The following is a 26,473-nucleotide window of genomic DNA, read 5'->3' as shown; positions in this document are numbered from 1 at the left end:
GACTTCCCACTGTTTCTCTGTAGTCATAGTTAAGTTGCTGTTAGGCACTGCCTTCAGGAGAGGAAACAGTTTAATTCAGGTGAAATAATAGCTTTTCCAAGATTATATAGCTATCAGGTTAGTGCAGTAAGAGAATCTTAAAGACATTGGGGCACCTGGGTGGCTCAGTAGTTGAGCATCTGCCTTTGGCTCAGGTCGTGATCCTGAGGTCCTGGGATCAAGTCTCACATTGGGCTCCCTTTGGGGAACCTGCTTCTTCCTCTGCCTATATCTCTGCCTCTCTCTGTGTGTCTCTCATGAATAAATAAAATCTTAAAGACATTAATGTTCAGAACAGGAAATTTCCACAATGCCACACTGCTTAAACAAAATGGAAAGGGTGGCAAGCATGGCTAAATTGTCTCAGCACCCACAAGCAAACCGAGTTATCAGAAATCCAGCTGGAATCAGCACTGGCATGGTGTCTGATGGTTTCCTTTGTGATGAAGTGAGGGAGAATTACCTAGTGATGAATACAAACTCTGATGTCAGATTGGTCCATTTCTCTACTGTTTTTTTGGGAATGGAACCTGGCTAAATTATTTACACATTGATAGCTTTGGGATTCTTCTCTAGAAATAGTGGTAATAGCTAAATAATAGATAGGGTCATTGCAAAGATTGCACCACATGATCTCTCCAAAACATTTAGCCCAGTTTTGGTATATAATCAGTATTCCAATAAATGGTCCTATACACATAATTATAAATTATTGTGGATGTGACTAATAAATATTCTGTTTTGTGTATTCAGTTTTATGCCAAGTGAGTGGATGTTTCAAGGTCATAATTGTAGAAAATATTTTCAGTAGTGTTGAGTATATATGTCTATATGATTGTGTCTTCTACCAACCTAGAAATCCTCTTCACACAAGTAGTAAAGTTTTACTTGAATAAACTTTAAACCATACTGTGATATATATCTCAGGCAATCCGCTAAAGAGATTGCGAATACAAAGGTATCTCATTCTTTTATATAGCTAGGAAAATACAATCATTTGCACACATGTTAATTGTCTTAATATAAAGGAAAAATAAAACTTCTTGTACATTTGCAACAAGCAAGAAGTTACAACTTCCAGCCAGATTCCTAGGGTAATCTTCCGAAGAGACAGACAGGATGCTTAATGTTCACACTTCAGAAAGATAGTTCCAAGACTTCTAAGAAAGACTTCACTGAGATACAAAACTGGCTGGAGATTATTCAGATTTTCAAAAGGTTTGCATCCCTCTGAAAGAGACAGTGAAAAGGATTTATAATTGCAAGTTTTCTAAAAGAAATGCTCTTGGAAAAAAGCGGAAAGGGGGCAGTTTCCTTCTCTTTTGGCATCAGGGAAATTCATTTATTTTTTAGATTTGTATTTACCCTTACATATACTAGATATTTCCCAAAAAGGGTAAAGGAATTCAGTATATTCTTGAATTATTAAGGAGTAGAGGGGCTCAGGGAATTGGAATTGAAACCAGTTGGTTTGGAGGTTATAAAGCCATAGAAGATTTGTTTCAATTCCGTTACTACCATTATATCCATTGAAACAGGGATTTTTGTTACATAGAAACTTTTTAGACTAGTGCTGTTATAGCTTAAATTGTGTTCCTGCCCCTCAAAAAAAGGATGTGTTGGAGTCCTAGCCTCCAGTGTCTCTGAATGTGATCTTATTTGAAGATAGAGTTTTTATACAGGTAATTGGATTAAAGAAGCCATTGAGGTGGGCCCTAATCCAGTACAGCTGGCATCCTTATAAAAAAGGGTAAATTTGGACACAGAGACAGACACACACAAAGGGAGAGAATACGAAGAAAAACAGGGAGAAGACAGCCATCCAAAAGCCAAGGAGAGCAGCCTAGAACAAATCCTTAGCTTACTGCCCTCAGAAGCAATCAGTGTTACTGACACCTTGATTTCAGACTTACAGCCTCCAGAACTCTGGCGCAATAAACTTCTGCTGTTTAAGGTACCAATTTGTAGCTTTGTGATGGCAGCCCTAGTAAACTAACGCATGTGCCATCAATGGTATAGTAACTGTTCATTTCCAATCAGTGCTTTTTATCTGATATAAATACAGCTAACTTATCATTTAAAATAATTATCTTTTGGGGACCTGGGAGGCTCAGTTGATTAAGCATCTAAGCCTTTGCCTCAGGTCATGATCCCAGAGTCCTGCGAGGAGGATGATCCCTCCTCTGCGGGGAGCCTGCTTCTACCTCTCCTTCTGCTGCTCCCCTTGCTTGTGCTCTCTCGCTCTCTCTCAAATAAATACATAAAACCTTTAAAAAGAAAACAAGTAATTATCTTTCTGTATTTGTATTCTGGATACAAGGAGATATTTTTAGGATTGGGAAATTGATCTTTATTTCCAGTATCTGAATAACACATTCTAGAGTTATTGGCTGAGGATAGGTAGATTTTTAATCTTTTGAACATATTTATGAATATTCTTTTATTCTATCTATAATTAGATGCACTTTCATTTTCACAGATAAAGCCATCACCTTTAGAAACATAATCAAGGTTTTAAATTAGAAACAACAGCTTGGCTGCTTAACATACTTTTTTGACACTAAGTGGTTTTCATTTAAATTTAAGAAGTGCTAGAATTTGTTAGAATAAGTGTGGAGATTAGATTGCATTGACCCTGGCTGCTTTACTTGTGTGATGATTTCATTTGGGTGATTTCCTGATAGACCTTGAACTCTAATAGAACACCGGTTGCCACTGATAATCTGTAAGGATTCTTGGTAGAGGCCACTCAAGAATATCCAGAATAATCATTTCCATTAGGAAAAGGAGAAAACTGAGAGCACAGAAGGTTCACTGGTCTGTGACCATGATGTGAAACAATGAAAGATAGTTGAGGACCCCCGTCTGTTCTTGTGAAAAGGAAATTCCGTGATTATTCCTTGATTATTTTTTTAGATTTGCTCTCTCTCAAGGAATTCCCTTGTCTGTTGTTTTATGGGACCCTTTCACCTCAAGCTTCTACCTGAGCTATTTTTATCCATGTCACTTCAAGAGTACACACTTCTTACAGCCTGTATGAATTTTTATCCTCTTATTGCTTATGCAAGTTTGAAAAAAATCTAAAGATTTTTAAAGCATTTTCCCTAAAGATTTAAAGTCTAAAGATTTCTCAGAAGACTCTGCTTCTTTCAAAAAGCTTATAAACTTCTGGTATACTTACAATCATAAATTTTTATGGCCAGACAATCTCCAAAGTTCTTCTTAAATATAATTTTTAAGGTGTTTTTTTTTTTTTCCCTCTCAGACCATGTGTCTCTCTGTCTCTTTGGAAGCTACCTTGAGATTATTGAGACAATAGTGTTGGGCTGGACTTTGTTGTTCAATGCCTTGTTTCAGTTTTCTCCCCTGTTGACATTTTGAAGAGCACAATTTTTAAAATATTAGAGCCTCCTAATCTCTGAGCTCCTTTTGTGTTTTTAGTTTCTACTTGAATCTAAGTCTTGCTTGAGCTACTGTCTGTCTTGCAATGTCCATCTAAAGGCAGCAAATAACAGTACATACACACCAATATTAAGCAGATGGAAGCTTTAATGGATCAGGTCTGAGAGTGGCACATAGACTTGCACTCATGTGCCATTGGCTAGAACTCAATCATAGGGCCACATCTAACTTCAAGGAGGCCTAGGAAATGTAGTCCAGTCATACACTTACAAAGAATAGGGCAAAGTATTTTGATGGACAATCAACATTCTCTGTCACTTGCAATATACCACAAATTCATGAAATTTGACAAAGCATTTTCTGAACATCTGAGCTTTACCTTGCATTTTCCCTTTCATCTGATCTTTCTTTTGTTGTTTTCCACTTTTGTTTCTGAGTTATTTTGTTTTATATTATCCTTTTTGTCTTGGAGAGTTCCATTACCACCAGTGTTTTCCCAATAGTATTTCTCATGTTTACTCATTGGTCATTGGATCATTGACACTTCCTCTAACAAAACAAGTGTAGCAGGCATCAGAAACACAGTACAGGAGCTAAGTAGACATGGAAAATGTGACAGGTAATAAAGAAACAGAGAAGAAGAGGACATCACGAGGAAAAAGAAATTTTTACCTCATTTCCCTATAAAGACTTATTTCATCTCTCTTGTTTTGATGCATTTTATTTAAAAAAAAAACCTTTTATTCATGCTTATGGCACAATTTGTTTTAAGACTGCTTTCTTTAAAATTGCTTTTGAACTATCACCATTCCCCAATAATGATCATAATCACACTTGAGCAAACATATGGTAATTACACACTGATGTAAGAAGCAAAGTAATGAAAATGTGAGATGAATAGTGTGATATAATAAAAAATATATATTTGGTCTTTGTCCCTGATTCCTGATACAGAGCTTCAAAAACCCTTAGAATTTCTGAGTAATTTCACATCTTTGAACCATACCTGATTTTATGCTAAGGAGGCAACTCATGGAGGAGCCTCTAGATAGCTTCAGGATGAGAGCCAGAAAAAGTAACCACATGATTAGAATATTGAAACTTTGAAAGTCTTCATCACCTTTCAAACCTCCGGGGATAGCAGAGGAGCTGGACTTTGAGTTTAATCACATGGCCAGTGATTTAATTAATCGTGCTACGTAATGAAACTGATAAAAACCCTGGAAGACAAGTTCTCTGGTAGGTGAACATAATGAGATACTGAGAAAGTGGTGCGCCCTGACTTCATGGTCACAGAAGCTCCTGTGCTCAGGATCCTTTAAGACCTGCCTTATGTACCTTATTATCTACCATTTATTTTCATTCTTTATAATAAAATGATAATCGTTAAGTATAGCATTTTCATAAGTTCTGTGAACATTCTAGGTAACTATCAAAATAATTGAACGGTTGTGGGGAAGCCCTAAATTTATAGCAAGCCGGACAGAAGTACAGTTGTCTTGCAGACATCTGGGATTTGCGGCTGGTGTCTGAAGTGGGAATAGTCTAGTGGGAATGAGCCCCTTAACCTGTGGGGTCGGAGCCAACTCTGGGTAGCGTCATAATTGAATTGAATTGTAGGACATCTAGTTGGTGTCAAAGAATTGGTGTCAGAATGCAGAGACATGGCTGTAAATCATATCACATTGTAGTCCATGATACAGCAAAATAATAAAAATTGGAGATTGCTTCTGGGAGAAATAAACTGAGACTATCAGATTTATTTTTTATTATATTCACTGTGTAAGCAAGTGGCAAATTTTACATATTCTCAATTTAAATTCAAGCCAATAAATATTTACTGAGCACCTGTTATGAGCCAAATATCTTGCTCAGTGCTAGAGGTTCCCAACAGAATAAACACATGGAATTTATAATTTGATGGGAGGCCATAAGAACAAACAAAAACACATGCCCTTGCTTTTTTTCCTGTCCAAACAAGTTGGACTACTTTTTATTCATGATCAAAGTATTAGAATGCTGAATGGAAGTTTGGTGCTATATGCCTACACTGACTTTGATTCATTAGAAATTTTTTTTATCCTGTTTTTAAGAAAATATTTACCTTTTCCCATGGCTGTCCAGAAAGAATTTGAAGAGAATATTGATATGAGTTTCTATTCTTTTTAAATGTAGAAAAGCATTACCTGATCCATTCTACAAGAGTGATAAAATGTTATCTAGGTTGATAATTATTTTTACTGCAAAATTATCTATTAAGAATGTGCATAGTATTATGATTTCATACAATATATCTAAACTTAACGTAGGCTGCATGTTTGTGTCTCTCCCCAAAATTCGTATGTTGAAACCTAACCCCTGATATTAGGTATTAGGAAGTTGGGCCTTTGGAAGGTGAGTAGGTTATGAAGGTGGAGCCCTCATGAGTGGGATAAGGGCTTTTATCAAAGAGACCCAGAGAACTTCTCCACCATGTGAAGACACAGAGAAGATGAGTGTTTATGAACCAGAAAGTGGGTTTTCACCAAATGTCAAATCTTCTGGCATCTTTAGCTTGGACTTCTCAGCTTATGGTATTGTGAGAAATAAATTTCTGTTGGCTATAAGCCACTCATCTGTAGTGTTTTGTAATGGCAGCCCAAACAGACTAAGACAAAAATCTTGACATTCAGCCAATAAAATTGCACAGCGCACAGTCTAAGAATAACATTAATAAAGACTGTGATGTAAATTGGCTCTGCCAGTAACAGTGCCACGAGACAGCTGTGTACATGCATATTGTGAATATGAAAACATATATCAAACTCTTAAAACTATCTGAAGTGAAATATCAAATTCAAAAAGTAAAAAAAAAACAAAAGTAATGGATGTATATGACTGACAAATTAGAATAATTCAATTATTAAAATTTTATAATTTTACAGAGTTAAGTATTTTATGAAAATAATACAGTGATTAACTTTATTGTTTTCAAGGAAGGCAGCAAGTACATCTTTTAATTAAATTGGATAGATGTGGATGTAGATATATATGTGAGAGAGAGAGACTTTGTGGAAGGTTTCATTTCTCGGTGAGTTAAAGAAAATGCTTGTGAGTCACAAAAAATGCCATCTAGGATGATGAAAGTAACTTTTGAGTACATATTATATTTGAAGTATTAAAGCAAATATCACACTAGACAAGCACTTTAAACCAACATTATATTTTGTTTTACTGCTTCTTGCTCTACATTAATAAGTGTTTCTATCATCATTTGGTTGTTTTACTTTATTTGGCTGTAAGGCACAACTCATTTTTGAATCCAGAGTCAGAGAAGACAATACACTTAATCAGCCCTTCATTTCAAGGCACAAACTAAAATAGGGACCCTTGACAGGCATTGAACACAGGAAGCCGTCTGCAGTTATCCTTACGGAACAAATATATATACACAAAGGGAATAAGATTGGTATCCTGAAGGCTAAAAAGAAATAGGTGCTTCTGGGCAATTTTTTATTTATTTTATTTTAGAAAGAACACTTAATATGAGATTCGTTTTCTTAATAATTTTTTAAAAAATATTTTATATTTATTCATGAGAGACACAGAGAGAGAGAGGCAGAGACACAGGCAGAAGGAGAAGCAGGTTCTGTGCAGGGAGTCCGACGTGGGACTCGATCCTGGGTCTCCAGGATCACTCCCTGGACTGAAGGCAGCGCTAAACTGCTCAGCCACCTGGGCTGCCCATCTTCTTAATAAATTTTTAAGTGTGCAATATATGATTGTTGACTACAGGTACGATGTTGTACAGCAGATCTCGAGAGCTTATTCATTTTGCTTTATTGCAACTTTGTGCCTGTAGATCAGCAGCTCTCCATTTTCCCATTCCCCAGCCCCTGGTAACCACCATTTTACACTTTGAAATGCATTTGACTGATTTGGATACTTCATATGAGTAAACATCATGTAGTGAATGTCCTTCTCTGATTAGCTTATTTCATTTGGCCTAGTGTTCTTTATTATTATTATTATTATTAAAGATTTTATTTATTTTAGAGAGAGAGAGACAGAGATAGCAATAGAGAGAGGACCAGCTAGGAGAGCAGAAGCAGGCTCCCCACTGAACAGGGAGCCTGATGTGGGGCTCAATCCCAGGACTCTGGGATCATGACCTGAGCCGAAGGCAGACACTTAACCAACTGAGCCACCCAGGCATCCCTAGCCTAGTGTTCTTAAGGTCCATCATGTTATCACATATTGCAGACTTTCCTTCTTTTTAAGGCTGAGTACTATTACACTGCATGTATATACTGCATTTTCTTTATCCATTCAATTGTTCATGGACATTTAGGTTGTTTCCACATCTTGGCTCTTGTGAATGGTGCTGCAATGAACATAGGAAAGCTGATATCTCTTCATGGTCCTGATTTCAATTCTTTTGTATAAAAACCCATACATATCATTACTGGATCATACATAGTTCTATTTTTAATTTTTTGAGGAACTCCCATACTGGTTTGTTTTTGTTTTGTTTTGTTTTTGCAGTGCACATGTTTATATTCCTATCAACAGTTTACAAGGATTCCAATTTCTCTAAATCCTCACTAGCTTTTTCCTTTTTTTTTTAAATAATAGCCATACTATTAGGTGTAAGATATCTCATTGTGCTTTTGAATCCCCCTAATAATTAGTGATGTGCATTTTTTCCATATACCTCTTGAATTTGAATGTCTTCTTTGGAGAAATGTCTGTTTAAGTCTTTACCCACTTGTAATTGGGTTATTTGATTTTTTTTTTTTTTTTTTTTTTACTTTTGGGTTGTAAGATTTCCTTATATATTTTGGAGATTAACCTGTTATCAGATATATGGTTTTAAAATATTTTTTCTGATTCTGAAGTTTGTCTTTTATTCCATTGATTGTTTCCTTTGCTGTACAGAACTTTTTAAAATTTATATAGTGCCACCTATCTATTTTTATTTTTGTGCTTTTGGAATCATATCCACAAAATCATTGCCAAAACCAATATCATGAAGCTTTCACCTATGTTTTGTTTGAAAATTTTAGTTTCTTGTCTTGCATTTAAGTCTTTAGACCATTTTGAGTTGATTTTTGTGTATTCTATAAAATTAGGCCCCAATTTCATTCTTCTGCTTGTTTTCTCAAAACAATGTGTTGAAAGACTATCCTTTCTTTATTACACATATATCTGGGCTCTCTGTTGTATTCCATTTGTCTGTATGTCTGTCTTTATGCCAGTAGCATACTGTTTTGATAAATGTGTCTTTGTAATATATTTTAAAATCAGGAAGTATACTTCCTGCTTTACTCTTCTTTCTCAAGATTGCTTTGGGTACTCCAGAGTATTGTGGTTCTAGATGAATTTTAGATTTTTTTTTTCTATTTCTGTAAAAAATGTCCTTGGGATTTTGACAAGATTGCATTGAATCTGTAGATCATTATGAGTAGTGTGGGCATTTTCACAATATTAGGTCTTCCAACCCAAACATAGAGTATTTTTCCACTTGTCTATGTCTTTAATTTCTTACTTCTATGTTTTGTAATTTTCAATATATAAGTCTTTGAACTCTTAAGTTTATTATTTTTATTTTATTCTTTTTTTTAGTGCTTTGGTAAACAGAATACACTTAATTCTTTTCCAGATAGTTTGTTATTAACTTAAAAAATGCAACTTACTGATTTTTTTTATTAGTTCTAATAGTTTTTTAATGGAGTCTTTAGGGTATTAGATATTGTGATAGTTTTACTTCTTTTTTGATTTGGATGCCTCATATTTCTTTATTCCTGCCTAATTTCTCGGCTGGGACTTTCAGCACTATCTTTAATAGATGTGAAAACAGTGTGTATCGTTGCCTTGTTTCTGATCTTAACGGGGAAATTTTCAGTTTTTCACTGTGAAGTGTGATGTTAGCTGTGGGTTTGTCATAAATAGCCTTTATTAAGTTGAGGTATATTTCTTCTATATTGGGAATTTTTAATCATGAAAAGGTGTTGACTTCTGTCAAAGGCTTTTTGTGCATCTATTGATATGATCATATTATTTGTATTATTTATTCTGTGAATGTGGTATATTACATTAATTTATTTGGATAGGTGGAAGTAGCCTTGCATCCCAGAGATAAATCTCAGTTGATCGTGGTGTGTGCTCTTTTTAATATGGTGTTAGATTAGATTTGCTAGTATTAAGTGGAGGATTTTTGTATCCATATTCATCAGGAATATTGGCTTATAGCGTTCTTTCCTTGTGATGTCTTTGTCTGTGCTGGCCTCATAAAATGAATGGGGAAGTGTTTCCTCCTTTTGATGTTTTGGGAGAGTTTGAGAAAGATTGGCATTAATTCTTCAAGTGTTTAAGTTGAAAAGCCCTTAGCTAGACTAAGAAAAAAAAGACAACTCAAAATAAAATAAAAAATTAGATTACAACTGATGCTACAGAGATGAAAAAGGATTGTAGGAGCTCCTATGAACAATTGTACACAAAGAAACTAGATGATCTGGAAGAAGTGGATAAATATTTAGAAACATACAGCCTTCCTAAACTAAATAATGAAAAAATAAAAGAATCTGCACAAACCTATAACTAGTAATGGAGATTGGATTAGTTATCAAAATCTCCCAACTGGGGCAGCCTGGGTGGCTCAGTGGTCTAGCGCCGACTTCAGGTCAGGATGTGATCCTGGAGACCTGGGATCGAGTCCCATGTCAGGCTCCCTGCATGGAAGCCTGCTTCTCCCTCTGTCTGTGTCTCTGCCTCTCTCTCTGTGTCTTTTATGAATAAATAAATAAAATCTTTAAAAAAAAGCCTCTCAACAAAGAAAAGCTGTCTTTAGAGAATTCCACCAAACATTTAAAGAACTAATGCCAGTTCCTCAAACTATTCCAAAAAATTAGACAAATCATAACTTATACTTTTTAGAAAGGCTACATGTTTGCACAATACCAAATTGTACAAAAGCTCAAGTCATAGCTCAATTAGAAAAAAAGTGTCATTTCAAAGCACTGTACCAGATTTATTTTATTGATAAAGTGAACACTTAATTTGTGAGTTAGTTCATCTTAAATATCTTTTTATATGGCAGAAACTATAGAGAAGTTTCTTGAAAGTGTCTATCCTTAATGCTTTAATGCTGTCATTATACATAGACTGAGCTGACTAAACAGACTCAAAAGATATTCCAGATAATTAGCTTACTCTTTATTGTGCACAAATTACTTCACCAGATGTAGAACTATTATTTTATTTTGTAGTTCAAATTCCTCCTTTAAATCCTTTCAGGTAATGCAATAGCAATCTAGAATTAATAGTCCCAATATGCTTGTTCCCATTTGTAATATATTTATTGTCATAAAATCTATCAAATTAACTGAATACAGACATTTCAATATTACTTGTTGCTGTGTTTTTTTTTTTTTTTTCAAAAATATTTACTTTCTGGTAACTTTTCTTTTTTTTTTGTTTTTGTTTTTGTTTTTGTTTTGTTTTGTTTTGTTTTGTTTTTACTTTCTGGTAACTTTTGACCACTCTTTCATTTTTCTTTTTTTTTTTTTTTTTGTTCTATATATAACCATTATATTTTATTAATTTGCTTATATAACTTTCTTAAATTTTATTCTTAGAGCTTCAAGAATTATAATGATACAACTAATGTTATTCTTAATATGTTTAACAGATAATGGTATATTCATAAATGATTATAATCTTTACTTGAAAATGGTGTTGGTCTCTGGAGCCCCGTTTTTGAATGTTATTGCATGGGAGACAATTGTAACAAAAATTCATTGTGTATTTGTGTAATTATAACTTACTTAAGCAGTTTTTAGAAAAGATTTTATTTATTTATTTATTTATTTATTTATTTATTTATTTATTTATTTATTTACTGAGCATGAGCTGGGGGACAGGCAGAGGAAGAGGGAGAGAAAATCTCAAGCATACTCCAGGCTGAGTACAGAGCCCAGCGTGGGGCTCTATCTCAAACCCTGAGATCATGACTTGAGTTAAAATCAAGAGTTGGATGCTTAACTGACTGAGCCACCCCCCCCTCCCCAGTCACCTCCTTAATCAACTTTTTAGGGACACTACCCATGGAACAATCCTTTGGAAGTAGTCTGAAAACCAAAGAATAGCCTAGAATTAGCAATGTCATTTTTTTGACTCCTGTTAGATTTTCAAAATCATGATATAATTTTCATCAACAGTGCTTCATGTCATAAAACTTCCACAAGAAATGTATACACCCTTTATCTTCCTAGGACTCAAGTATTTAGATACTAGTCTTAAATTCATAGACTTGCTTACTTTAAACTAGTCTCTTGAGTTATGCTTTTATTCTTAATGAAGGTAAAGCAAACTCTTTTTTCAAGTATCCCTCAAAACATCACATCTGAAAACCTAGTCAAACAGAATGTATTTTCCCCTTTATTACGTCAAAGTTATTTTTTAACCTTTTCAGTTCCATAATCTCCCCCAATAGGGAATGCCAACTGCTTCTGCAGACAGTTTAGTTGATTCTAATTCTTTATCTCTTTTTAGTGGGGTACCAGCATTTGACAAGCTATTGTGTTTTTTAGGCCTTCCTTCATCATGGGAACTAATTGTTGACTAACTAATTGTTAGCCTGTTGTAGTAATTTTAAAAATTATAGTTGAGTTTTAGGAGTTGTAACTTTTGAACATCATTAAATGGTACTTACCTTTATTTTTGAAAACTAAATACAAATAGTTTTATAAAAGCACAGGAAGGAATAGTGGTTGCTTTCTCCAAATTGAAACTAATAAAACTATAAATATTTTAAATCTCTTATTCTATAAAAAGTATAAATAATAATATCATGCATGTAGAATGCATGATTGCTTCCTATTTGGCAAACTTGTCTTTTCAAGCTCAACTATGATATCACTTCATCTGTGACACCATCTGCATCCTCCTTAGGCTTCCTTAATACTTGGATCTATATAGGCTCACATCACATGACTTTGTAGGTGTTTGATTTGAAGTCTGTCTTTTAAATAAAACTATAGATACATGCAAAACTGGAATCTTTTGTTAATTACCTCTGCATCTTAACAGTCTAGTTCAGTGCACGGTACATAACAGTTAATAATAGATAAGTGTTTCTTGATTACACAGCTTCATTTTTTCTGAAGCCATGGGACTATTCTGAAGCCAAAGCTTTCTTCTATTTTTTTTCTAATTTAACACACATTTTAAATGTTTACTATGTTATTTCTGATACAAGTTCCTGTTTAAACAAGATGTGAGTTAACAGATCCTTTGACTCATTTCCAACTAAGTATCTTATCTTCCAAAATGGAAATCAAAAGCCTGACCACGCAGTTAGGTGAGACAGATAAATAAAGTGAATCCAGATGTATGAAAGAATGAATCTCATAGGAAGCAGATGCTTTCAATTCTGGCCAGTTGTTTACATGAGGTATGATAATGAGATTTTCCAAATTTAAAAGAAATCAGAAATTTAGACTTTTATGTAAAATGTTGGAACTTATTAGACCTCAGTAAATATATGTGGACCAAATGAAATTCCTCTATAGTTATGGTTTGGACTATCCACTGCTAATGTATAAAACTTTTGGCTTATATGATGCTTTTGATATTCAGACAGGTAGATAAATGATATTGTCACAAAATCACACTGGAATGGATGGTAAGACTAAGTATTAGTCCTCTCTAATTTTTTTCCATGTATAAAAATGACACTGATAAAGCACAGATTAAGAAATTAATCTAACTTCATCATCTAGACGTAAAGAAAGAAATTGTGAAATGTGTTCTCATGAGGATGGAATGAGTTAACTTGAGCTCTTACTTTTTTTGTGTGTAACTTTAAAACTAGTAGATCTCAAAAATAGTGTTGTAAGATCTTTGGTGTTTTTTCTCTACTTTGGTGTTTTTTCTCTACTGTAAGTAAATCACAAATGCAGAATTATTCACACGAGGAGAAGGGCAGCATCCCTGGGTATAAAAGGGTTTTCTGAGGGTGTGAAGCATAATAGACATTTAGAGAGCAAGGAGGACTTGCAGAATTGATGTTAAGAACAGTGAATTCTCTAACTCTAAGATGGGAAGGTTATCCATGGTGACGTGGAACCTGAATCTGGGGAAAGAATTTTAGGATTTCACCAGACAGCCACTTTGACTCAACAATAGTCTATGCTGGGAAGAACTGAGAAGCATCTGCAAACGCCCTACATGTGCTGTTCAAACTAAGCTTTCTTTACACCTAGGCTCCAAAATTGGAGAATATATATGATATAATGGAAACAGACACAAATTGGGGCACCACTTGGTTATTTTTCCTTTTATCCTTTCCCTACAGTCTCAAGTGAGGATATTCTTATAGTCTAGATATCTTCTCAACCAGATGGATGTGGTGGATGTGGTGCAGGAACTCCTCTTGCTACTTGGAAGGGCTAATTCTGTGTCCCAACCTCACCTGTTTGTCCAGGGAATGCTCAGGGGTCAGGTCACCCTCATGCCTTCACAACAAGCAACAGCAGTAGCCCTCTTTCGTTCCTTGAATCATACTCTCTGGCACATAGTTTGAAAATCGGGGTATGGGAGGCTTTCCTTCCCTTGAGGAGCCTCCAAATTTGCTACATTAAAAACAAGAGCTTCCTTCCATTGCCTCAAGGAGCAAGGGCTAATTTTTCTTTATTTGCTTAGCAGCATCTATCTCTCCAAGTAAAGTTGGCAACAAATAAAACCAACATTTTTGAGATTATCATTTGCTAAGTACAAGATTAACTTGGCTTCTTAAGAAACTCCTTATAATCTTACACAACATTTGCTCTCCTGTCTTCATTATTAAGGGAAGATGATAGCAACATAATTTTTCCCAGAAAACTCCCATACGCTGTAATACACACACATGCACTGTTTCTTTTCTTTGTCTTTTCTCTTTTCTCTTCTTGGCATTTAGAGTTTAGTTGCAGTTGCAGTTTGGTGGAGCTGGCACAGCTTAAAAGGCATTCAGACATGAGAACTCAGATGACAGAAATTGGAAACCACTGGATGTGGTGGCTTCGACCTGCCTATTTTTGTGTCCTCACATATGAGAATATTCAAAAGCAAAACTTCCAGGTCTTATGTGGCCTTAGGGTTTTTTTAAACATCTTATTAAATGCTTTTATTGTGTTTGTTCCTTTTATTATATTACCTCAAGTCCTTTGCAGAAATATTTATGGGGAGTAAAATAAATACTCTTAACTATGGAGAACAACAACAACAAAAAAACTATGGAAAACAAACTGCCAGTTCCCAGAGGGGAGGCAGGCGGGGGCTGGTTAAGTAGGTGATGGGGATGAAGGGGGGCACATGTTGTAACAAGCAGAGGGTGTTGTGTGGAAGTGCTAAATCACTATACTGTACACCTGACACTAATATCTTACTGTATGGTAACTGGAATTTAAATTAAAGTTTAAAAAAAAAGAGGAAATACATGTTTAGTATATGAGAAGGTTAACTTTCCTTAATTATTGGGTATTTTCATTGATTCAGAAAACTTGGTTATAAAAATTAAAGGGACATATTAAAAATACAGCTAAATACACTTACTACAATATGTGAAGTAACGCACATTGATAGCTAACACCTGTATAATGAATATATCTTCTTCACATATGTCAGGAAAACTTAAGCAGAAAAGCGTAAAATATAGAATCCTCACACATTTTTTATTTCAAACTTCTGAACAGAAAGAACGAGAGAAAGGTTCTAACTTGGCCTTTATGTTTCGGCTGCCTTTTGCCGCTGGGAGGGTGTTTAGCATCAGTATGTTGGACACTCTTCTCTATCAGGTATGTTTCTTTTTTTTTTTTTCTCTAAAATGTTTATTCTAATTTCATTTAGATTTTATTAAACGAGTAATCCGTCTAGTGTTTTTCATGGAGCTGTTCACGTAAAATGGACCCTGGAAGTAATTCCGTGTTTTATTTTGTCTTTTTAATGACAAATATGCCTATAAAGTGTCATGTAAGAAAAATATTACTTTTCAGAATAATCTATGAAGTAATTTTTAGTCATTCTTTAGCATCAGTGTCCTACGTATTTTGTGACATTTTAATACATTTTGCTTATAACCAGACTGAAAAAAAGAAGGTAAGAACAAAATGACTATGTTAAAACAAAGACAACTTTCTTCATAATGCACATTTAAAAAAATAAGATGCCAAATTGATGTCAGTAAACTGATAAACCAAAGACATTTTAAATATCCACTAATTACTGCCTACTTTAGAAAAAATATAAAAACGATTTTGCAACAACTAAGAACTATTTAGTTTGCTCCCGAATGCCAAACAACATTGTCATTTGATCATAGCTAAGAAATTTATAGAGATGTTGTTTTGCACCAATATATATATATTTTTTTAACTGTACCAGAAAGGTGAACAGCAGTGACATTTCATATTCTCTGATTCAAGTAATCAGAGAATTTATAAATATTTCTATTAGGAGAAAACAGATATTCATGGAGCTTTAAATTATTTTGTAACTTTAATCTCAAATTAAGCATTCAAACATTTCGTTGGGCTCTTTTCCTTTTGATTATGTATTTTATATAGCCTCTTCTGCAATGCTTGACTGAATAAACTAATCAGAAGATAGTTAAAGCTTTTCTACTGGACTTTTGGGCTAATTATGCCCATGAATATGCCTCTCGCAATGTCACAAACCATCTGCTTATGCCAGATGAGTTCAGGAACAAACATGGCAAAGGAGAATAAACACTCCTGTTCACCCTAAAGTTACCAGACACATTATCTGGGCACTCCAAGAGCGGGACTCCCACCCCACACACCATTACTGCACACATACTTCTGAATTGTAGGGAAGGGGATTTGAGGGGAGGAATGGTTTGAAGAGCAGTGCTGAAACTGAAGATTATATGTCAATAGCAATCAAATGCTTGATGCCATTCTGCACCGTGGTTTTCAGATTTTTTAGCCCTTGTATCTTATGTTTAAATAAAATCTCATGAGAAGGTCTAATAGACAAAATAGAAAGGAAATTGTTCTGTAGAAGTGGAAAGCAGTAGTTATTTCCTTCTCTTCATTTTTACCTTATGCTTTTTTTTTTGTAAATCATGTACAGGAAGTTAGGTGTTTTCTGAAGCTACTGCAGAAAGGGTGAAGCAGAATAATAATTTTCAAAGTAGTAACTGCCTATTTAGCTTTGCCTGACATCAGACTAGATATGTTATGGTTCATTTTTCAGATAGATAAAGGTTACTCATTTATGGGTTAAAAAACGATATTAGCAATTAGGTATATAATTCCTCAGATTGTATAATAAGTATATTACCAGACTAAAAAAAAAAAAAGAAGGTAAGAACAAAATGACTATGTTAAAACAAAGACAACTTTCTTCATAATGCACATTAAAAAAAATAAGACACCAAATTGATGTCAGTGAACTGATAAACCAAGGACATTTTAAATATCCACTAATTACTGCCTACTTAGAAAAAATATAAAAAAGATTTTGCAACAATTAAGAACCATTTAGTTTGCTCCTGGTATACTTAAGCCAAGTTTAAGTATATTCTTAAAATATACTAAAGGTCATCTAATTTTTTTGGTTAGTGATTTGAATCTATCTTCTTGAGGATAAATGTCTATATTATATATTTAAGAACTATTATTAGTGATTACAATGGTACAGTGATTTACTATTAATGTAATTCTATCCTAGACATTGTCTCATTTGCATCCTCAAAGAAAATGATGACGTAGACAGGGTGATCAATCGCAATATGTAGATGAGACACAAGGGCCCGGAAAGACAAACTATCAGGTAGTTAGTGTGAACCCTCATCTTTCAGGCCGTGCAGATCTCACTCAATTACTCACAACCTTGTCCCTGTGGTAAATAATTCCACATTTGTATAATGTTTGAGTTTCTTGTACTTTTTTTAACTTACCAGAAAATTGTTTTTCTTTATTAATATCTTCTCAATAGCCGCCTTTCTCCTTCTCGCTTGAAACACAGATCACTTATATTTTTAACAATTTTCTTAATTTTCATATTTGTGGAGCTGGAAAACCAATGATGAAAAAAATAAGTATTACCTGAGGAGGGGTGCCGAGGGAGAAAAAATATTATCTGAAATACAATTAAATAGATACTAAGTAAAACTGAGAAAGATTCTTCTGTGATCGAATTCCATGAGAGTGAGTGCATGGATTTTATAACAGCAAGTGGGGCTGTCCCTGTCTTCTTGGTCACTCCTGCCTCTTGTCTTTGCCCTGAAAAAGTTGCAGGACAAATGACCTCTGGACAAGAGATGCATCAGTGAGAAATGCAGTAAACGAATCAGCCGCATGCACATCCAAGTCAAAAATAACGTATAATAGTCATTTGCCAAAACTTCAGCTGACTTTTTTTTCCCCCATGAGTATTTTCAGTTTTTCATTTTAGAAAATAGTTTTAAGTGCTTGAGAATGTGCTTTAAAAATCCCCATCTTTAGCACATACCAAGTTATAGGTGAAGATGAGTGGTACGTGTCACCACTGCTCTTGGTGGCCTCCTGTTAGTTCACATTCTAACTACCAGGACACTAACACACCTCAAAACCACACTGCCGTTTCTTTGGCCTGAGAAAAGGGAATGGATATGTTTTCTTTTGTTCTTGTTTAGACAGCAAGGTTTAGTTTTCTGATGTTAGCTGTTGGTAAAATAGTAATGAACAAAGGAGTCTAGTAAATTTAAAAAGTAGTATAACTTAAAGAAAATTTTTGCTATGGAAAATAACTAGATGAATATTTAAATTCTTCAACACATGAAGGTCAAATTCAAGACAGTCATTTCATACAATCTGTTAAATAATTTTTCCATGTCATGGGGAACTGTGCTTGTATCTGTTGAAAGTTTTTCTTTTCACTCAGAACTAAGGATAAATTCAAGAAATTGGCAGCATTGTTAACTTAAAACTGTTGAGTTGTGTTCTGGCAATACATCAAAATATATCTTATATGCTAACACATTTAATAGTCTGATAATGATATTTAATACTAAACTATTAAATAATTAATATTTAGATTTACTGAATTATTAAAAATGTATTCTACTAGCAAAGAGCTTAATCCTAAAAATTCTTTTGGAATATCTCCTTGCAAATTTCAGTTTTCAAGTTTTTCTTATATTCTCCATTTTAGTTCATAGTTTTTTATTAAAAATTCTAATTAAAATATGTTTTTATGATGTCTAATAGCATATATAAAATTTAAGTATATCCGGATATTCTGGAAAATAATTATTCCCTATATTTCCTTATGTATAGCTTAACTGTTTCTATGTATTTAAGACACAGACAGAATAGATTTTCATTTCCTTTTTTGTGGGGGCTTACTGATGTGTTATGAGAAGTAACCTTTTAGAAATGGTAAGATGTTCTCACTGAGCTAATCTGTACATTTCATACACATAATAAATACATATGTTGTTTATATTGCAGTCATTTGTAAAGGATTATATGATTTCTATCACCAGACTTCTCTTGGGATTGGACACTACACCAGGATCAGGGTTTCTTTGTTCCGTAAGTTAATATTTGCTAGAATAGAAGATTGTTCTAATAAATGTTTCTGAAATCCACCTATAATGTACTTTGGCTAACTCTTGTATGTTACTTTTTCCCTTCTAATATGTGCTCAAAGAGTATCTTCATAGTTTTTTAATTCTTTAAAAAATTTTCAGGGAAAACATTTTAAATTAATAATCACAAAAATACCCATTCTATACAAAATTCAGAACAATTGCATTTTTTTTTCTAGCTGGCATTTGAGACTGCTGGTTTCTGACATAGAATGCCATCTTGTGGAGGAAAACAGCAATCATTAAGTTTAACCCCTTAGTTTGATAAATGAGTTTACTATATACAAGTACATTCAATGAAGTGACTTGCTAATAATTCAGATTTATGATAAGCAAAGAGGGATTAGTACTTATACCTTCTGTGTGGGAGCCCTATGTTCATCTAGTTACATCTCTTTCTCAATATGAGTATTCTTAGGAGTTCAGATGGAAAATCTCTTTTTGTGCTGGAGTCTCTTTTGCACTTAAAGATTTGTAGCATCAGCAGACTCTGTCCACTAAATTCTAGTAGCACCCAGTAGTCATTGCAACATTCAAAAAAACTTACATATGTTTTCCAGCATCTCCCAGTCAATTACCAGTGACTACTGTCTACCAATATTGAACTAATACAATGTCGTGCTGCCACAAATTGAGTAGTTGGTCTTCGGAAGTTTGTGGAGCCCCAGGGGTAACCTGAGGTGGAGTGCATGAATAAGTTCAGTACGTGCATAAGCGTTTATGTCACTTTGAGGTTTCAAAATATTAATGCATTCTTCCTTTAAAAAGTGAAAAATAATCGGAGTTTTTATTTTTTAAATGTAATATGTAAATAATTCATATATCTTATAGATGAAAATCACCGAAGATGACCTATGGATCAGAACTTATGCCAGACTTTATCAGAAGTTGTGCTCTTCTACTGGAGATGTTCCCATTGGGATCTACAGGACTGAATCTCAGAAACTTACTACATCTGAGGTTTGGAAATACCAAAATATTCCAGTTTAATGATTAATTTGATTGAATATAGCCATTCCTAATCTTGGGAACAGATTTCTAAAAAATGTCAAAGTGAGAAAGAATGCTCTCTGAACACACAGTGTCAGTTCTCGGAGGTAAAAAACTTAACTAATTGTTCCAGTAAGCTATATCAAAATATTGCTGGCTAAGGGATTATTCTAGAGTTTGTGAACTTTGAGCTGTAAATGCCTTTTGGGGAATCTAAGATTTTGCATGTCTACATTGTCAGGAAGCAAATTAATTTTAAGTAACCTTTTGACACGTAAGAGCAGTTTTCAGGGCAAGCCATATAGCTTTCTAATATACTCCTCATTTCATATATACACATTTGGAAGGAAGTAAAACAAATTTAGTAAGCATTGAAATTCACATTTCTCAAACTCTAGATTAAAGACTACTCTGAAGTGAAGATAAAATTTCAAGAGTAGTACCAGACCTTCCTAGAGGAAAACTCAGTATTTTTAAAAGCAAACTAGAATCTATTAATATGGAACAAAATTTCTGATGGCTTCCTACAGCTAAAAATATATCCACACTGATGTCACATTATGTGATTCTAAATAGTTTTTATATTCTTGGTAAAATATCACCTTTTAAATTAGATTCTGTTATGAAATAAAAATTTTGAATAAATGCGCTATCCTACCAATATTTATAAAATTATTTAATATAAATTATGGTTTATGTTCTTGAAATATTTTTCTTCTCAAATACCTCAAAGTTATTCAGAATTTTGGTTACCCATATCTATTTTTGGTCTTATGCAAAATTAACTCAGAAGCTCAGATCTGTTATTTACCTTTCAGTAATCCATGCAGCCATTAAAGTGGTTTGTGTTAAAATCAGTGAATCTATACAGAGAAAAAAAGAGCTTTATGGAAAGCGTATGAGCATAGGAGTGAATTTTTGTTTACTTGCTAAACTTTATGGCTTGATATTTAAATAAGTAATACTGAGGACAGTAGGAAATTATTCAGCTTTCCTGAGGTACTTCCTGGTGGTTCCACTGGTAGATGAGGCATGCTAAAGAGAACTTTATTGCCATCTTTGTACTTCATAAGATAATTTGGCCAGATACACATAAAATTTTAAGAATACTGTATCTAAAAAATATTATTTGATTAAAGGTTAAGAGAAGACAAGTGCTTTCACACCTAAGCAATTATTCATTTTTTATTTGAGCTTGTTAAATACAAAGACGTTTCCATTCAGCAGAGTATTATCATGCTCTTATCTCATGATAATGAGATAAGGCTTTGTGAATTTGGACATAGTAAATTCTGCCCTCGGTCAAGTTCATATTCATATTATCATTTTATATTATTAAGGGACTTTGTTTTGTGCTGTTCACATTATAGATAGGGAAAGGATAATTGAGTATTTGTATTGCCATCAAGGAGCATTTAACATTACATTTTGGTCACTTCCTCCCATCACAAAAAAGATCCTTTAATAAAATGTTTATAAATCCTCCAAACTCTAGCTTATATGAAAAATGTACATCCTTGAGGAGATAAGAGAAAACTGAGTTAAATAACAATGATATCTCCTGTCTTCCTATGTTGAATTCATCTTTTGGCATATATATTTTTACTTAATTTTATATTCTGCATATTGTATAAAAATTGAGGCAACCTAAATAATTAAAGATAAAAATAAAGTCACCAAGACTTCTTTACAAAAAATATATTAATAGAGGCAGCAAAATTAGTGTTATCCTACATCTAAAATGAACCAAGTGCTACAATCGAGCCAAAATTCTACTTTTACTTTCCTGGCAAGTAAGGCAAAAATAGAACTGTTGAATTATATAGTAATTATAGTCTGATACATGAAAGGATAAAAATTAATCTTGAGGAAGATTTGTTATTAAAAGAACACGTATATTATATTCTTTCTTATTTAAAAGGTTTTAGATAACATGAAGAACAGTGTCTTCAATCATAGTTTTACAAGATGCAAAAGTGCCATTAATGTGACTATCCTTTAAGTTAATCTTTTATTTTTTTAAAAAAGCACATCAATTAAATAATAACTCAAAGGCACTAGATTTTGTATGAAGAGGAAAATTTCTTTTTCTGATCATATAAAAACAAAGAATAAGACCTTAGTGTCTCTAGTGAGATGAAAGATTGGCTCATACATTCTACCATCTTTCTCAAATATCAGACATTCAAGAAAAGTCAAGTGTTAGAATTAAAATGATTTATCATTGCCTCAAATGTTAATTTTCTCTTATTTTAATTAAGGAAAGAAGCCAATTTCAGGAGGTAGAAACTTCATCTAATAATTAGAATTGAAGAGTCTAACAAATTCTTCTGTAAATAGCTGTCAGATACCCATTTCCCCTGACAGTTCACACAGGTGTAGTATAGTTCGTCACTCTGCACTGGCAAAGATTGAATGTTGTTTCTCTGGAGAGAGTACACAGATACACTGTGGACTGGGGGACAGTTGAGGGCAATAATACCACACTAAATTCAGAGAGCTAAGTGAAAGGTACATTCTGTATACTATATCCTTCTGCAGCAGATTAGAGATCTTTCCTGGGAAATCTGAGCAATGCAAGTGGACCACCTAAAGATGTAGACGTGAGACTTTCAGTAATCCAGTGATTACCACGAAACTCAGTAAAAATAATCTTACCCAGAGCTATTAATAAATTTTATTAGTCCCCTACTCTTAAATATGAGAAAACAACTAAAAATTCCCAATGTTGGGAAATAGAATGAACCACAAATGAACCTGCATAAAATAAACAAGAAATTTAAAAACATGAAAGAAGGTCATTGAGGAAGAAGACACTTTCAAAACACAAAATAAATACTTCCGCTCCTAAGCATTTATCCAAGAAAAATGAAAATATATCCACACATAGATTTGCATACAAATGTTCTTAGCAGCATTGTCCATAATAGCCAAAATTTGGAAACAACCTGAATGTCCATCAACTAGTAAAAGATAAGCAAAATGTGTTATGTCCATACAATGGAATACTGTTTATCAATAAAAAGAAACTACTTATATATGCTGTTACTTGGATGAACCTCAAAAATACTAAGTCCAATGAAAGAAGGAAGATGCAAAAGACCACAAATTGTATGATTCCATGTTTATGAAATGTCATAAAAATGAATATATGCAGATGAGAAAGCAGATTAGTGATTGCCTAAGTCACGGGGAGGTGGAGGAAATGGGGAGCCAGTTAATGAACATGATGGAGTTTATTGAGGTATTGGAAATATTCTAAAACTGATTTATGGTGATGATTATACAACTTGGTAAATTTACTAAATATTTGAATTTTATGTTTGAGAATTGTATGATATGGTAAATATATACTAGTGAAGTTATGTATTGAAAAGCTATAATTAGTATTAATAGAAAAATAAAGTATTGTAAGGATGGAAGATGAACAGGAACCTCCATTTTTTTTTTTTTTTTTTTTGAGAGAGAGAGAGAGAGAGGAGGAGGAGATGGGAGGGGCAGAGGGAGAGGGAGAGAGAGAATCCCAAGCAGGCTCTGTGCCCAGCGTGGAGCCTTGTGGAGTTTGATCTCACCACCATGACCTGAACCAAAATCAAGTCAGATGCTTAGCTAACTGAGCCACTCAGGCACCCCAGGAAGCTAATTTTTTAAAGGAACATTTAGGGGAAAGAAAAAACATTTGGAACTGAAAATATTATAGCAAAGGTAAAAAAGTTCGTATCATAAAGTTGAGGAAATCACCAAAGAAAACAAGAGCAAAAATTCAAACATGGAACCAGTAAAGAAAAGATAGGATTAGAGGACTAATCCAGGAGGTCTAAGATCTGAATGATAACACTTTCATACAGAAGGAATGCAGTAAAATATCAGTGTAATTATTTAAGAATAATCTCAGACTAATAGTGTGTTAATTTCCAAACGGCGTCACCAAGGGCCCACTATAATGAATTAAAATAGATTCACAGCAAGACATAGCATCATAATTTTTCAGAATATTGAAGGAAAAGAGAAGATGCAGGAGGAGAACAAAGGGTAGGTCACATGCAAAGTATATTTGATATTTTTCAGCAGCAGCACTGTAATCCAGAAGACAAGGGAACAAACAATGCCCTCAGGATGTTGAGGGAATATTTCCAAACTAGAATTCTGTATTCAGCTAAAGCTATCAAACCTATAAGAGTATGATAAATCGTATTTCAGCATTGTCTTCAAAAACATTCTACCATGCCTGCTTTCTAAGGAAACTACTCCCACTACAAGGAATGAATACTAGGAAAGGAATATTTGTTACCTGGACTCCACAGAATGTCTGGTTTCCTCCACATTTTGTGGAGTCCAGGCAACAAATATGAAGCCAAGGAAATTCTCAGGATGGCAGTGAAAAGACCATCAGGCATAAGGGTAACCTGGAATGGGTTAGGAGGTTTCACAGTGATTTCTTCAGGAAGATGAAATCTATAGAATGTCTTACATATCTCAATGTCTTTAAGAAAGATGTGACACTTGCCAGAGATCTCAGAGTGAGTTAAATATATATATAATTAAGCAATTATAAAAATAACAAAGTCATTAACTAAATTTAGGAATGTAGTATCACCACCACCACCAACAAAAAATTTATGCAGGAAATGAACAGTAACCGTGTTTCTTACATAGCTCATCTGTAAATTGCACTTAGTCATAATATGCCCTTGATTTTGATCTAATCAGAATTAGACTTGAACAATTTTGAAATGATAAAAGATGGCAAAGGTACTGGAATAGGTAGAAAAGATTAATTCTTTTTCTTCCAGAATGTGAAGTGAATAGATGAAAGCAGAAACTGAAAAAAACAAAAAGACAAAAAAACAAATCAAGCATGCTATAGAGAAAGCAAGATAAAGACCTACATATCCAGCTAAAAGAGATAAAAGTAGATGCATTCTACAGAAATAAAAATGATTATGGCAGAAGCTTCTATTTTTCAAAACAAATCATAAGATTTTCTGACAAAACTATGTATTTATGACTAATAAAAACAACTAATAGATTTATATCATAGGTAGTCATATTAGACCCATTCATTGATCATTTTTTCAGATTATACTTTCAAGTGTTAAATTCTGTCCTATTCTATGGATAATTTTTTATTAAGTGCTGACATTTCATATCAGAATGCATTAGGAATAAATACAGGCAAAAACTAGGCCTTGCTTCCTTATTTCATGGAGTTAAAAAAAATAAAATTTAAAGGCTGATGCAGGATTTCATGCCACATCATTTTCTAGTCTGTCTTCAGTATCTTTTCATGTTCTATATATAGAAAAACAGCTATTTTGCTTTGTCGGTGTGAGTAGGGGAAACACTAAATACTTGAGCAGACATCTTTGAGAAGACAAAGGATTATAGAGAATATTTATAATTAAAATTATAAAATGTAAAAAAGACCTGGGATACAATCTCAGTTTTTTGGTGGGCTATATGTTGGTAGAAGAATTCATACAAACACAAAGAATAAAAGTGGAGGTGTATATAGTGCCTCAAAAATCAGTCCTTGGATATAGTTGGATCATAGAGTACAGCTGGATCCTGCCCCTTTTTACCTGATTCTATATCACCATGCCAGAGCTTCTACCACCATCTATATATGTCTGTTTAAGAAAATCTGTAAACATCAGAATCTCCTCGTTCAAAGACATAAGATGCATAAGGACTCATACTGCTCTTGATGACAAAGAGGAACTATACTTTTGTGCATAATCCTTTAGCCACAATTCTGAAATCCAAAAAGCTCACTAAATTTATTTAGTGATAAAACATCACTTTAATAGTGAAATTTTAATGTGATTATTCCACTTAAAGTGAATATTCTTACTTTTCATTGCAGAAATATTGTTATTTTTTATTATGAAATGCTACTCAACACCCACTGCAGACATTTCCTGCCATACAGTATATGCTATAGTACTGTCTTTACAAAATCTGATAAGTTCTGAATTACTAAATATATTTATATATATATATATTATATTTGTTCCTATGCTTTTTTTGGTAAGAAAATGTGGAGCTGGATTTACTTCCAGTTTTCAAGAGTATTCAAAGTTGCATTTGTTTGAAGTGTACTATAACCACTGAAAATTTTATTAGAAATTAGAAGGACATCATTTTAAAACTTATTAAAACACGTCTTTTAAATTTACACAATAAATTTGTGGAATAGGTTTCTCTGATTGTTGGTCACTTTCATAATAGTAAATCCTGTAACTTAAAGCATTGATATAATGGAATAGTTAATCACTGACTATCTCATCTACCAATCATTAACTCTTAATTATTAAACTGGAACACAGAATTTTTAAATGTATTATTGAAATAAGTTTATCTTTTACAAAATCACATTAATAAATTATTTTAATAGGGATTAAGATAGAATAGTTTTGAAATTTT

General features: G+C 33.5%; 1 protein-coding gene across 9 annotated transcripts in view; it reads left to right on the top strand.

The window, feature by feature from the left end:
* KCNT2 (potassium sodium-activated channel subfamily T member 2) overlaps nt 1–26,473 on the top strand; it is a 375,231-nt gene that overhangs the window by 300,021 nt on the left and 48,737 nt on the right. For all 9 annotated transcript variants that reach the window (XM_072814992.1, XM_072814994.1, XM_072814987.1 and 6 more), the window contains 3 exons: nt 15,156–15,257; nt 18,918–19,001; nt 19,889–20,017. In XM_072814992.1, the coding sequence (XP_072671093.1) occupies nt 15,156–15,257; nt 18,918–19,001; nt 19,889–20,017 (315 nt within the window). The remainder of the gene's footprint in view (nt 1–15,155; nt 15,258–18,917; nt 19,002–19,888; nt 20,018–26,473) is intronic.

Source organism: Canis lupus, chromosome 38 (assembly GCF_048164855.1).
Source record: "Canis lupus baileyi chromosome 38, mCanLup2.hap1, whole genome shotgun sequence".
Taxonomy (NCBI): domain Eukaryota; kingdom Metazoa; phylum Chordata; class Mammalia; order Carnivora; family Canidae; genus Canis; species Canis lupus.
Note: the sequence above shows the minus strand (reverse complement) of the source record. Positions and strands in the feature narration are given on the sequence as shown.